The 13,707-nt window shown below is 43.7% G+C and overlaps 2 protein-coding genes across 6 annotated transcripts in view; one reads left to right on the top strand and one right to left on the bottom strand.

Annotated features, from left to right (window-relative positions):
* cers5 (ceramide synthase 5) overlaps positions 1-13,104 on the top strand; it is a 43,685-nt gene extending 30,581 nt beyond the window's left edge. For 3 of the 5 annotated variants that reach the window (XM_029692934.1, XM_029692939.1, XM_029692938.1), the window contains 5 exons: positions 6,543-6,671; positions 7,155-7,261; positions 9,079-9,235; positions 10,560-10,738; positions 11,041-11,531. In XM_029692934.1, the coding sequence (XP_029548794.1) occupies positions 6,543-6,671; positions 7,155-7,261; positions 9,079-9,235; positions 10,560-10,738; positions 11,041-11,476 (1,008 nt within the window). In that variant the 3' untranslated portion in view covers positions 11,477-11,531. Of the gene's footprint in view, positions 1-6,542; positions 6,672-7,154; positions 7,262-9,078; positions 9,236-10,559; positions 11,532-12,990 lie in introns of those variants that run through there. The other 2 variants (XM_029692936.1, XM_029692937.1) reach the window with 2 other exon arrangements.
* On the bottom strand, positions 11,523-12,066 carry cox14 (cytochrome c oxidase assembly factor COX14). Its single transcript, XM_029692942.1, has one exon. The coding sequence runs from the start codon at positions 12,044-12,046 to the stop codon at positions 11,867-11,869; it is 180 nt and encodes a 59-aa protein (XP_029548802.1). The 5' UTR covers positions 12,047-12,066; the 3' UTR covers positions 11,523-11,866.
* Positions 13,105-13,707: the final 603 nt, after the last annotated feature.

Genomic DNA, 13,707 nt, shown 5'->3' with positions numbered 1-13,707 from the left:
ATTCCATGTGGTCAAGAAAATCTGGCCGGGGTTGGATAAGGCTAAAGCTATGTTGGAGTTTGTAGGACTGAGATTAAGATTACAGTGTATTCGGAATGTATTCAGACCCCTTGACTTTTTCAGCATTTTGTTATGTTACACAGCCTTATTCTAAAATGGATTAAATCATTTTTTCCCCCTCATCAATCTACACAGAATACCCCTTAATGACAAAGCAAAAATATTGCTAATTTATAAAAAAAAAAAAAGGAAATATTACATTTACATAAGTATTCAGACCCTTTCCTCAGTACTTAGTTGAAGCCCCTTTGGCAGTGATTACAGCCTCGAGTCTTCTTGGGTATGACGCTACAAACTTGGCACACCTGTATTTGGGGAGTTTCTCCCATTATTCTCTGCAGATCCTCTCAAGCTTGTCAGGTTAGATGGGGAGCGTTGCTGCACAGCTATTTTCAGGTCTCTCCAGAGATGTTCGACCGGGCTCTGGCTGTGCCACTCAAGGACATACAGAGACTTGTCCTGAAGCCACTCCTGCGTTGTCTTGGCTGTGTACTTAGGGCCATTGTCCTGTTGGAAGGTGAACCTTTGCCCCAGTCTGAGGTCCTGAGCGCTCTGGAGCAGGTTTTCATCAAGGTTCTCTCTGTACTTTGCTCCATTCATCTTTCCATCGATCCTGACTAGTCTCCCAGTCCCTGCCGCTGAAAAACATCCCCACACCATGATGCTGCCACCACCATGCTTCACCGTAGTGATGGTGCCAGGTTTTCTCCAGAGTAGACACTTGGCATTCAGGCCAAAAAGTTCAATCTTGGTTTCATCAGACCAGAGAATCTTGTTTCTCATGGTTTGAGAGTCTTTAGGTGCCTTTTGGCAAACTCCAAGCAGGCTGTCATGTGCCTTTTACTGAAAAGTGGTTTCAGTCTGGCCACTCCACCATGAAGGCCTGGTTGCTGGAGTGCTGCTGAGATGGTTGTCCTTCTGGAAGGTTCTCCCATCTCCACAGAGGAACTCTAGAGCTCTGTCAGAGTGACCATCAGGTTATTGGTAACCTCCCTGACCAAGGCCCTTCTCCCCCAAATGCTCAGTTTGGCCGGGTGGCTGTTTACGCTTTGTCATTATGGGGTATTGTGTGTAGATTGCTGAGGAATTTTTTTTTTTTAATCCATTTTAAAATAAGGCTGTAATGTAACAAAATGTGGAAAAAGTCAAAGGCTCTGAATACTTTCCAAACATACTGTAAGACTAAGATTTTTTTCAAAGCTCACTTGTGAATAGTAGTGAAAGTAAATGTAGGCCCTGTTTTTGGTATGCTCAAGTACAGAACAATTAGAAAGGAGTTCGAGAACCAAACAGTCTCTTTCTGTTTCTCAGACTTATTGATTTATCTCAAGTAATTATTTGTATTTGATGTGCTCAGGAAGGAAGCAGTTTAACCAGGAAGTGCCAGATAAGTCAAATATATAGACTGGTAGGATACTGTAAATGCTTCATCATCATCAGGACCTGGAGGGAGTGTTTTAGTCTCAGACGACTTTAACTGTTTGTCTGGTCATTGTAACTGTCAGTTTGTCTGGTCATTGTAACTGTCAGTTTGTCTGGTCATTGTAACTGTCAGTTTGTCTGGTCATTGTAGCTGTCAGTTTGTCTGGTCATTGTAGCTGTCAGTTTGTAACTGTCACTTTGTCTGGTCATTGTAACTGTCAGTTTGTCTGGTCATTGTAGCTGTCAGTTTGTCTGGTCATTGTAGCTGTCAGTTTGTCTGGTCATTGTAGCTGTCAGTTTGTCTGGTCATTGTAGCTGTCAGTTTGTAACTGTCAGTTTGTCTGGTCATTGTAACTGTCAGTTTGTCTGGTCATTGTAACTGTCAGTTTGTCTGGTCATTGTAGCTGTCAGTTTGTCTGGTCATTGTAACTGTCAGTTTGTCTGGTCATTGTAGCTGTCAGTTTGTCTGGTCATTGTAACTGTCAGTTTGTAACTGTCAGTTTGTCTGGTCATTTTAGCTGTCAGTTTGTCTGGTCATTGTAACTGTCAGTTTGTCTGGTCATTGTAGCTGTCAGTTTGTCTGGTCATTGTAACTGTTAGTTTGTCTGGTCATTGTAACTGTCAGTTTGTCTGGTCATTGTAACTGTCAGTTTGTCTGGTCATTGTAACTGTCAGTTTGCCTGGTCATTGTAACTGTCAGTTTGTAACTGTCAGTTTGTCTGGTCATTGTAACTGTCAGTTTGTAACTGTCAGTTTGTCTGGTCAATGTAACTGTCAGTTTGCCTGGTCATTGTAACTGTCAGTTTGTCTGGTCATTGTAACTGTCAGTTTGTCTGGTCATTGTAGCTGTCAGTTTGTCTGGTCATTGTAACTGTCAGTTTGTCTGGTCATTGTAACTGTCAGTTTGTCTGGTCATTGTAACTGTCAGTTTGTCTGGTCATTGTAACTGTCAGTTTGTAACTGTCAGTTTGTCTGGTCATTGTAACTGTCAGTTTGTCTGGTCATTGTAACTGTCAGTTTGTCTGGTCATTGTAGCTGTCAGTTTGTCTGGTCATTGTAACTGTCAGTTTGTCTGGTCATTGTAGCTGTCAGTTTGTCTGGTCATTGTAACTGTCAGTTTGTAACTGTCAGTTTGTCTGGTCATTGTAGCTGTCAGTTTGTCTGGTCATTGTAACTGTCAGTTTGTCTGGTCATTGTAGCTGTCAGTTTGTCTGGTCATTGTAACTGTCAGTTTGTCTGGTCATTGTAACTGTCAGTTTGTCTGGTCATTGTAACTGTCAGTTTGTCTGGTCATTGTAACTCAGTTTGCCTGGTCATTGTAACTGTCAGTTTGTAACTGTCAGTTTGTCTGGTCATTGTAACTGTCAGTTTGTCTGGTCAATGTAACTGTCAGTTTGCCTGGTCATTGTAACTGTCAGTTTGTCTGGTCATTGTAACTGTCAGTTTGTCTGGACATTGTAACTGTCAGTTTGTAACTGTCAGTTTGTCTGGTCATTGTAACTGTCAGTTTGTCTGGTCATTGTAACTGTCAGTTTGTCTGGTCATTGTAACTGTCAGTTTGTCTGGACATTGTAACTGTCAGTTTGTAACTGTCAGTTTGTCTGGTCATTGTAACTGTCAGTTTGTAACTGTCAGTTTGTCTGGTCATTGTAACTGTCAGTTTGTCTGGTCATTGTAACTGTCAGTTTGTCTGGTCATTGTAGCTGTCAGTTTGTCTGGTCATTGTAACTGTCAGTTTGTCTGGTCATTGTAGCTGTCAGTTTGTCTGGTCATTGTAACTGTCAGTTTGTAACTGTCAGTTTGTCTGGTCATTGTAGCTGTCAGTTTGTCTGGTCATTGTAACTGTCAGTTTGTCTGGTCATTGTAGCTGTCAGTTTTTCTGGTCATTGTAACTGTCAGTTTGTCTGGTCATTGTAACTGTCAGTTTGTCTGGTCATTGTAACTGTCAGTTTGTCTGGTCATTGTAACTCAGTTTGCCTGGTCATTGTAACTGTCAGTTTGTAACTGTCAGTTTGTCTGGTCATTGTAACTGTCAGTTTGTCTGGTCAATGTAACTGTCAGTTTGCCTGGTCATTGTAACTGTCAGTTTGTCTGGTCATTGTAACTGTCAGTTTGTCTGGACATTGTAACTATCAGTTTGTAACTGTCAGTTTGTCTGGTCATTGTAACTGTCAGTTTGTCTGGTCATTGTAACTGTCAGTTTGTCTGGTCATTGTAACTGTCAGTTTGTCTGGTCATTGTAACTGTCAGTTTGTCTGGACATTGTAACTGTCAGTTTGTAACTGTCAGTTTGTCTGGTCATTGTAACTGTCAGTTTGTAACTGTCAGTTTGTCTGGTCATTGTAACTGTCAGTTTGTCTGGTCATTGTAACTGTCAGTTTGTCTGGTCATTGTAACTGTCAGTTTGTAACTGTCAGTTTGTCTGGTCATTGTAGCTGTCAGTTTGTCTGGTCATTGTAGCTGTCAGTTTGTCTGGTCATTGTAACTGTCAGTTTGTCTGGTCATTGTAGCTGTCAGTTTGTAACTGTCAGTTTGTCTGGTCATTGTAACTGTCAGTTTGCCTGGTCATTGTAACTGTCAGTTTGTCTGGTCATTGTAGCTGTCAGTTTGTAGCTGTCAGTTTGTCTGGTCATTGTAACTGTCAGTTTGTCTGGTCATTGTAACTGTCAGTTTGTCTGGTCATTGTAACTGTCAGTTTGTCTGGTCATTGTAGCTGTCAGTTTGTCTGGTCATTGTAGCTGTCAGTTTGTCTGGTCATTGTAGCTGTCAGTTTGTCTGGACATTGTAGCTGTCAGTTTGTCTGGTCATTGTAACTGTCAGTTTGTAACTGTCAGTTTGTCTGGTCATTGTAGCTGTCAGTTTGTCTGGTCATTGTAGCTGTCAGTTTGTCTGGTCATTGTAACTGTCAGTTTGTCTGGTCATTGTAACTGTCAGTTTGTCTGGTCATTGTAACTGTCAGTTTGTCTGGTCATTGTAACTGTCAGTTTGTCTGGTCATTGTAACTGTCAGTTTGTCTGGTCATTGTAACTGTCAGTTTGTCTGGTCATTGTAACTGTCAGTTTGTCTGGTCATTGTAACTGTCAGTTTGTCTGGTCATTGTAACTGTCAGTTTGTCTGGTCATTGTAACTGTCAGTTTGTAACTGTCAGTTTGTCTGGTCATTGTAACTGTCAGTTTGTCTGGTCATTGTAACTGTCAGTTTGTCTGGTCATTGTAACTGTCAGTTTGTCTGGTCATTGTAGCTGTCAGTTTGTCTGGTCGTTGTAGCTGTCAGTTTGTCTGGTCGTTGTAACTGTCAGTTTGTCTGGTCATTGTAACTGTCAGTTTGTCTGGTCATTGTAACTGTCAGTTTGTAGCTGTCAGTTTGTCTGGTCATTGTAGCTGTCAGTTTGTAACTGTCCGTTTGTCTGGTCATTGTAGCTGTCAGTTTGTCTGGTCATTGTAACTGTCAGTTTGTCTGGTCATTGTAACTGTCACTTTGTCTGGTCATTGTAACTGTCAGTTTGTCTGGTCATTGTAACTGTCAGTTTGTCTTGTCATTGTAACTGTCAGTTTGTCTGGTCATTGTAGCTGTCAGTTTGTCTGGTCATTGTAGCTGTCAGTTTGTCTGGTCATTGTAACTGTCAGTTTGTCTGGTCATTGTAACTGTCAGTTTGTCTGGTCATTGTAACTGTCAGTTTGTCTGGTCATTGTAACTGTCAGTTTGTAGCTGTCAGTTTGTCTGGTCATTGTAGCTGTCAGTTTGTAACTGTCCGTTTGTCTGGTCATTGTAACTGTCAGTTTGTCTGGTCATTGTAACTGTCAGTTTGTCTGGTCATTGTAGCTGTCAGTTTGTCTGGTCATTGTAGCTGTCAGTTTGTCTGGTCATTGTAACTGTCAGTTTGTCTGGTCATTGTAACTGTCAGTTTGTAGCTGTCAGTTTGTCTGGTCATTGTAGCTGTCAGTTTGTAACTGTCCGTTTGTCTGGTCATTGTAGCTGTCAGTTTGTCTGGTCATTGTAGCTGTCAGTTTGTCTGGTCATTGTAACTGTCAGTTTGTCTGGTCATTGTAGCTGTCAGTTTGTCTGGTCATTGTAGCTGTCAGTTTGTCTGGTCATTGTAACTGTCAGTTTGTCTGGTCATTGTAACTGTCAGTTTGTAGCTGTCAGTTTGTCTGGTCATTGTAGCTGTCAGTTTGTAACTGTCCGTTTGTCTGGTCATTGTAACTGTCAGTTTGTCTGGTAATTGTAACTGTCAGTTTGTCTGGTCATTGTAACTGTCAGTTTGTCTGGTCATTGTAGCTGTCAGTTTGTAACTGTCCGTTTGTCTGGTCATTGTAGCTGTCAGTTTGTCTTGTCATTGTAACTGTCAGTTTGTAACTGTCAGTTTGTCTGGTCATTGTAACTGTCAGTTTGTCTGGTCATTGTAGCTGTCAGTTTGTCTGGTCATTGTAGCTGTCAGTTTGTCTGGTCATTGTAACTGTCACTGGACATGTCCTCAGTGTGTCAGAGTCATAGACTGTCTGTTTATTTTAGTGTGGTTGCTTCAAAGTGTTCATCTCTGACCTTGGCTTACAGTGCTCCCTGTCTGTTCCCGTGTCTTACTGCTACTGTAGAAGAATTGATGTGTCTTACTGCTTCTGTAGAAGAGTAGATCATGTCTTACTGTAGAAGAGTAGGTCATGTGAGAGTACACAAGTAGTATTCCAGAATTGCCTTGTAACTTTTCTATAATGACCCAGTTGCTGTGACAACCTCCTCCTGGTTCGTTATGACCCAGTTGCTGTGACAACCTCCTCCTGGTTCGTTATGACCCAGTTGCTGTGGTAACCTCCTCCTGGTTCGTTATGACCCAGTTGCTGTGGTAACCTCCTCCTGGTTCGTTATGACCCAGTTGCTGTGGTAACCTCCTCCTGGTTCGTTATGACCCAGTTGCTGTGGTAACCTCCTGGTTCGTTATGAGCCAGTTGCTGTGGTAACCTCCTCCTGGTTCGTTATGAGCCAGTTGCTGTGGTAACCTCCTCCTGGTTCGTTATGAGCCAGTTGCTGTGGTAACCTCCTCCTGGTTCGTTGTTGAATTGCAGGACTTTCCTATCATGTTCATCCATCACCTAGCAACGGTGAGCCTGATCAGTTTCTCCTATGCTAACAACATGCTACGTGTTGGGAGTCTGGTGATGTGTGTCCACGATGCATCAGACTTCATACTGGAGGTGAGTGGGTATGGACGGACACACACACACACACACACACACACACACACACACAGAGAGAGACAGACACACAGAGAGAGAGACAGACACACACACAGAGAGAGAGACAGACACACAGACACACAGACACACAGAGAGAGAGAGAGAGAGAGAGAGAGAGAGAGAGAGAGAGAGAGAGAGAGAGAGAGAGAGAGAGATGGAGAGAGAGAGATGGAGAGAGAGAGATGGAGAGAGAGAGATGGAGAGATGGAGAGAGAGAGAGAGAGAGACTCAGTTCCAGTTTCCACATTTACAAACTAGCATAGTACTTAGAATGAGTTGGCCATGGATTCTCAGGGATATGCTAGTGTAGATACTGGAATGTACATCAGTCTTATTTCTCATGAAGAAGGAACTTCTGGTGTGACATGGAACATTCAGTCAGACACAGAAACTAGTAGGTACATTGAATTATATCAAGCTTTTCCTACTCTTCTTTTTCAGGCAGCCAAGCTGGCCAACTACGCCAAGTACCAGCGGTTGTGTGACTTCCTGTTTGTTCTGTTTGCGGTAGTCTTCTTCATCACACGGCTCGTCATCTACCCTCTACGGTTAGTGAAACTCTATGCTCGTCATCTACCCTCTACGGTTAGTGAAACTCTATGGTTACCATCTACCCTCTATGGTTATCCATCTACCCTCTATGGTTATCCATCTACCCTCTATGGTTATCCATCTACCCTCTATGGTTAGTGAAACTCTATGGTGATCCATCTACCCTCTATGGTTATCCATCTACCCTCTATGGTTATCCGTCTACCCTCTACGGTTATCCATCTACCCTCTATGGTTAGTCTCTGTCTGTCTGCCAGGTCTCCCTTGGGAAACTTCCTGGGTAATGGGACTTCCTGGTTAACTAAAGGTGAAATAACATTCAGCAGAACTACAGTGCATTCGGGAAAAGTATTCAGACCTCTTTACTTTTTTCACATTTTGTTACATTACGGCCCTATTCTAATGTCAGTTCAATAGATGTTTCATGACAAAGCAAAAACAGGTTTTTAGAAATGTTAGCAAATTTATTTCAAAATTAAAAAAAACTGATATATGACATTGGCATAAGTATTCAGACCCTTTACTCAGTACTTAGTTGAAGCACCTTTGGCAGTGATTATAGCCTCAAATCTTCTTGGGTATGACGCTACAAGCTTGGCACACCTGTATTTCAAATCAAATTTTAATGATCACATGCACATGGTTAGCAGATGTTATTGCAAGTGTAGCGAAATGATTGTTTGGGGAGTTCCTCCCATTCTTCTCTGCAAATCCTCCGCTCTGTCAGGTTTAATGGGGAGCGTCGCTGCAACAGATATTTTCAGATCTCTCCAGAGATGTTCGATCGGGTTGAAGTCTGGGCTCTGGTTGGGCCACTCAAAGACATTGAGACTTGTCTTGGCTGTGTGCTTAGGGTTGTTGTCCTGTTGGAAGGTGAACCTTCGCCCCAGTCTGAGGTCTTGAGCGCTCTGGAGCAGGTTTTCATCAAAGATCTCTCTGTACTTTGCTCCGTTCATCTTTCCCTCGATCCTGACTAGTCTCCCAGTCCCTGCTGCTGAAAAACATTCCCACAGCATGATGCTGCCACCACCATGCTTCACCGATGGGATGGTGCCAGGTTTCCTCCAGATGTGACCCTTGGCATTCAGGCCAAAGAGTTCAATATTGGTTTCATCAGACCAGAGAATCTTGTTTCTCATGTTCTGAGAGTCCTCTAGGTGCCTTTTGGCAAACTCCAAGCGGGCTGTCATGTGCCTTTTACTGAGGAGTGGCTTCCGTCTGGCCACTCTACCATAAAGGTCTGATTGGTGGAGTGCTGCAGAAATGGTTGTCCTTCTCCACATAGGAACTCTGAAGCTCTGTCAGAGCGACCATCAGGTTCTTGGTCACCTCCCTGACCAAGGCCCTTCTCCCCCGATTGCTCAGTTTGGCCGGGCGTCCAGGTCTAGGAAGACTAATCAAGTTGTAGAAACATCTCAAGAATGATCAATGGAAACAGGAGGCACCTGAGCTCAATTTGGAGTCTCATAGCAAAGGGTCTGAATACTTATGTAAATAAGGTATTTCTGTTTTTTTATTTTATCCAAGCAGATAAAGTAGGCAGGTAGCCTAGCGGTTTGAGAGGCGAGGCAACAACTGGTTGCCAGTTTGAATCCCCGGTCAGACGGATAAAATCTGTCAAGAAGTGAGCTGGCCTGTGTGCCAGCCCCCTGTACCTCTCCAAAAAAACATGTATGTGTGTCATTCGTAGGGGTTGGATTAAATATGGCTTTGTGTGTGTGTGTGTGTGTGTGTGTGTGTGTGTGTGTGTGAGCGCGCTTACATACTTTCAGTGCACCTCTTAATTCATGATGTGATCCTTCCTTTGTTCCAGGATCCTGAACACAACGTTGTTTGAGAGCTGGGAGATCATTGGACCATACCCTTCCTGGTGGCTCTTCAACTCCCTACTGCTGGTGCTACAGGTGCTGCACGTCATCTGGTCCTACCTCATAGCCGGGATAGCCTACAAGGCCTTGGTCCGAGGAAAGGTGAGTGGGATGTAGGACTGGTACAGGTTAGATGTAGAAAGGTGAGTGGGAGTTGTAGTACAGCTCTGGCTTCTCAAGATTAGGGACAATTTGGGTTCTAGTCAGGGCCTGTATGAGGTGAGGGCCTGTATGAGGTCAGGGCCTGTATGAGGTCAGGGCCTGTGAGGTCAGAGCCTGTATGAGGTCAGAGCCTGTATGAGGTCAGAGCCTGTATGAGGTCAGGGCCTGTATGAGGTCAGGGCCTGTATGAGGTCAGGGCCTGTATGAGGTCAGGGCCTGTATGAGGTCAGGGCCTGTATGAGGTCAGTGCCTGTATGAGGTCAGGGCCTGTATGAGGTCAGGGCCTGTATGAGGTCAGGGCCTGTATGAGAACAGAGCCTGTATGAGGTCAGGGCCTGTATGAGGTCAGGGCCTGTATGAGAACAGAGCCTGTATGAGGTCAGTGCCTGTATGAGGTCAGTGCCTGTATGAGGTCAGGGCCTGTATGAGGTCAGGGCCTGTATGAGAACAGAGCCTGTATGAGGACAGTGTCTTAGAATAGAAGTGCTGATCTAGGATCAGGTCCTTCCTGTTCATGTAATCGTATTCATTATGATCTAAAAGACACAGCTGATGCTATATCAGCAATGTTACTGGGAGACTGTTGTGAATACAGGCCCAGACTTTCAGAGTCTGTTGTGAATACAGGCCCAGATTTTCAGAGACTGTTGTGAATTCAGGCCCAGACTTTCGAGAGACTGTTGTGAATACAGGCCCAGACTTTCGGGAGACTGTTGTGAATACAGGCCCAGACTTTTGGAGACTGTTGTGAATACAGGCCCAGACATTTGGAGACTGTTGTGAATACAGGCCCAGATTTTCAGAGACTGTTGTGAATACAGGCCCAGACATTTGGAGACTATTGTGAATACAGGCCCAGACATTTGGAGACTGTTGTGAATACAGAGACTGTTGTGAATACAGGCCCAGACATGAGAACCTCAGGAGTGGAAATGTCATCATGTCATCTGCAGTAAGTATTCTATTTATGACTTCATTTACTTTTCCCCCCAAACAATGTGGTTGTCATCTTTAGGAATATTAGGTATTTCTCACAGTTGCTCCTAAACTCCAGCATGTTCAGTTTGAGTTAGAATTAATGAAGGCAGTCTGTGACATTTTGACCTGCAATGGGTTACATATGAAGAGATCATGTTATTAATTTATGTGTAATTTACCTATGAAAATAAGGTGCATTATTCATTCAGACCTGGCAACCATGTTTCCAGGATGTCAAGCACGTCATCCACTTTGAATTGTAACTTTGTATTTCTCTGTCTGTCAGGTGTCTAAGGATGACCGCAGTGACGTGGAGAGCAGCTCGGAGGAGGAGGCTGACACCAACGGGACCAACGACAGGGGGGTTAAAATGGCTTTCTCTCCAAAGGCAGAGAACGGCACCAATGGCACCAACGGCCACGCCATCACCACTAAAAGCTGGCCACAGATACGCACCAGCAGCAGGTGATAGAGGAGTCTGCCATCTGATTCACACTATAGGGCCGAGCCAGGTCAAATATGTCTGGCCTGGTTACACTGCGCATCCACTATTTGTCGGAACTGTTCTGGAAAGGACAATATCAAAGCCAGTACTATTCGGGTTGGCCCTATAGTGAGAATTAGGCATATCTGTGAGGCCTTTCCACTACCAGTTCATCCTATCCTAGATTACATCTTGAAGCGCTTGTCCAGCCTCATCCAGTTCCCTGGACCGTTTAACTCTGTTTCTTCATTCATCTGACTCTTAATTAATTTTTCTTCTTCAGAACTAACAATGACAGCATACGATGGATGAATAGACACACTACTGTGACCCATAGAATCAAAACTGATGAAATGAAGAAAAAAAATGTGCATTCCCTGATGTCAAGTGAATGGGTCTGTAGATATTTGCAGTACCTTATGAACATAGAACATTTGTTTAATGTGATGCTGCAGTTTGCTGGAGATGATCTATTCTCTCCTTTTTATTGGTCAGGTGAACTTGAGTTACTACTGTATATTTTAAGTAATTGTTCAGTTACTTTGTTTCTGGTCAGTTCTGTTGACTGTTTCTATATTATTAATATGAGACCAATGTTTATTGAATGTTTAACATTTTTAAAATGTCTTTGGTTAAAAAAAATGCATACGAATTTAAATGTGAAGAAGCCAACAGAATCCTCTTCAGTGGAGATCATTCATAGATGTGGTGTGTATTAGGGCTAATAATGTGAGTGTTGAGTACAGACACAAAAATAGATGTTTATTTGTGTAAGATGTTTTTATTCATATTAACAGTTGGTACATAACTTTAAAGATCCCACCACACAAACTATGCTTCAGTGTGTCCTGAGCAAGTTATGATAAGACACTGATTTGACATTTAGTTTAAGCTGGAAGGAGTCAACACATTTTTCAGTCAGCTCCAGTCCTCTGCTCCTTCTCCTTTTAGCAGACAAATGATGAAGTTGACAGTAAATGAAGAGTAGATTCTCCTTTACTCGTCTGTGCACACAAAACTTCCACACCCAAATAGTTATCACATAAAAGTCCCATGGGAGGAACAGAAATGTCCATGATTTTGTGGACAAACTATTCAGTTCCAGTCCTCTATGGCTTGAGGACCTCCACGTCTTGGTTTTCTGCCGCTACCTGCAGCTCTTTTTGCTTGTTCATGTAGCGGTATCCCCGCATGGTGCACAGGTATCCCCCGTAGAGTGTCAACAGCATCATGGAGGCGGAAAACCCCCGGTATCCGAAGTCGGCGAGTCGCTTTGCGGTGGTCAACATGGTGATGGTGTTCCTGGCGGAACCAAATACATGTGGGTCTCTGAGGAGGTTATATCCAGCAACGACAAGTTGTAGTACAACTAAGGGTAGCTACATAACGTACATTTCCTTGTTTACTAGTGTTTAACAATGGTTATCACAGATAACAAAATGCCAACATTTCAACAACAAAGTATAACATCAGAAGTTAGACAGGGTATCTGATGGAATTTAGCTAGCTATCAAGGTTAGCAAGCTTTTATCAACACATTAAATACAAATTGTGCTTTTTCCCGTTTGAAATTATATCTATGTAAATTGCATTGTCGCTTACCTTGTAAAATATAATGGTAGTCAGATTATTGATACCCTTCTCAATGTCAACACACCTAGCTAGCTAACTTCTTCCGTAACTGAAAGCAACGGAGACTTGTGAGGGTCAAAAGTCGTTCGGTTCTTGAGTAATCCGTAGCGGGAGGAGCGGTATAGAAGTTCTGTAGATGTTTCCTAGGTCGGACCTATTTTGATGCTGCACACGTGGGAACAGCGATGGCAACATGTGGAGCAAAGAGTGAAGTTCTGGATGAAAAAGATGATCCCGGTGCAGCACCTTACGGAAATTTTATAAACTATTACACATTTAACCCACCAGAGAACCGTCTAAGCCTCATCCCGACCACACTTATTCAGGATTTGGGGTGTGGCAAAGACAGCAGTGAAACCATATTGATGCTGGATGTCGGTTGCAATTCAGGGGTAAGCTAAAGCTAGCTAAAATAGCCAGCTAACGTTAGCCACAGTAAGAGATTTAATCATGTTAACCATCCTTTACAAACTGATCCACCACCCACACACATTAAGACAACAATCACGGAGTTTCATGATCGGTGATTGAATACTTTGAGTCAGTCGTCTGTCACTAGTGAAGTATTTTCTCGTATCTATCCATGTGTAATATATAACAGGACCTGACGGTGGCATTGTACAGACACCTCCAACCGAGAGTCTTGTCTGAAGACTCTACAACACCACCCGACTCTGATCTCCAACTCCTCGGCTTCGATCTGGACGAAACCCTGATCCTCCGGGCCCAACAGACCAACCCTTTTCCTCAGAACATCTCTTTCATTCCCTTAGACATCACTGAGGATGCTGCTAGCCAGACCCAGCTACAGGACTACCTGAGACAACATGGCGGCTTCCGCTTCCACCTCTCCCTGTGCCTGGCTGTTACCATGTGGGTCCACCTGAACCACGGAGACGCTGCCCTGCTGGGGCTCCTCTCCCGGCTGGCCTCCGTCAGCCAACATCTCCTCCTGGAGGCCCAGCCCTGGAAGTGCTACCGCTCGGCTGCCCGGAGGCTGAGGAAGCTAGGGCGGTCTGACTTTGACCACTTCAAGGAGTTAAAGATCAGAGGAGATGTGGCAGAACAAGCCAGGGAACACTTAGAGAAACACTGTGGGATGGCACTGATGCAGTGTTTCGGTAGTACCAGCTGGGATCGTAGACTGCTCCTCTTTAGGAGAAGAGAGACGGTAGACCTACATTTATCCCAGTAGATAAAATGACTGGACTTGCGTATATGTTATGATGATTGTCTTAAAGGAGTACTCTGAAAACATTTGAAAATGTCTTCCACGACAATGAAGTGACAAGGTCCTAAGGAAATATGTATGTGCAGT

Source organism: Salmo trutta, chromosome 16, assembly GCF_901001165.1.
Source record: "Salmo trutta chromosome 16, fSalTru1.1, whole genome shotgun sequence".
Lineage (NCBI taxonomy): Eukaryota > Metazoa > Chordata > Actinopteri > Salmoniformes > Salmonidae > Salmo > Salmo trutta.
Note: the sequence above shows the minus strand (reverse complement) of the source record. Positions and strands in the feature narration are given on the sequence as shown.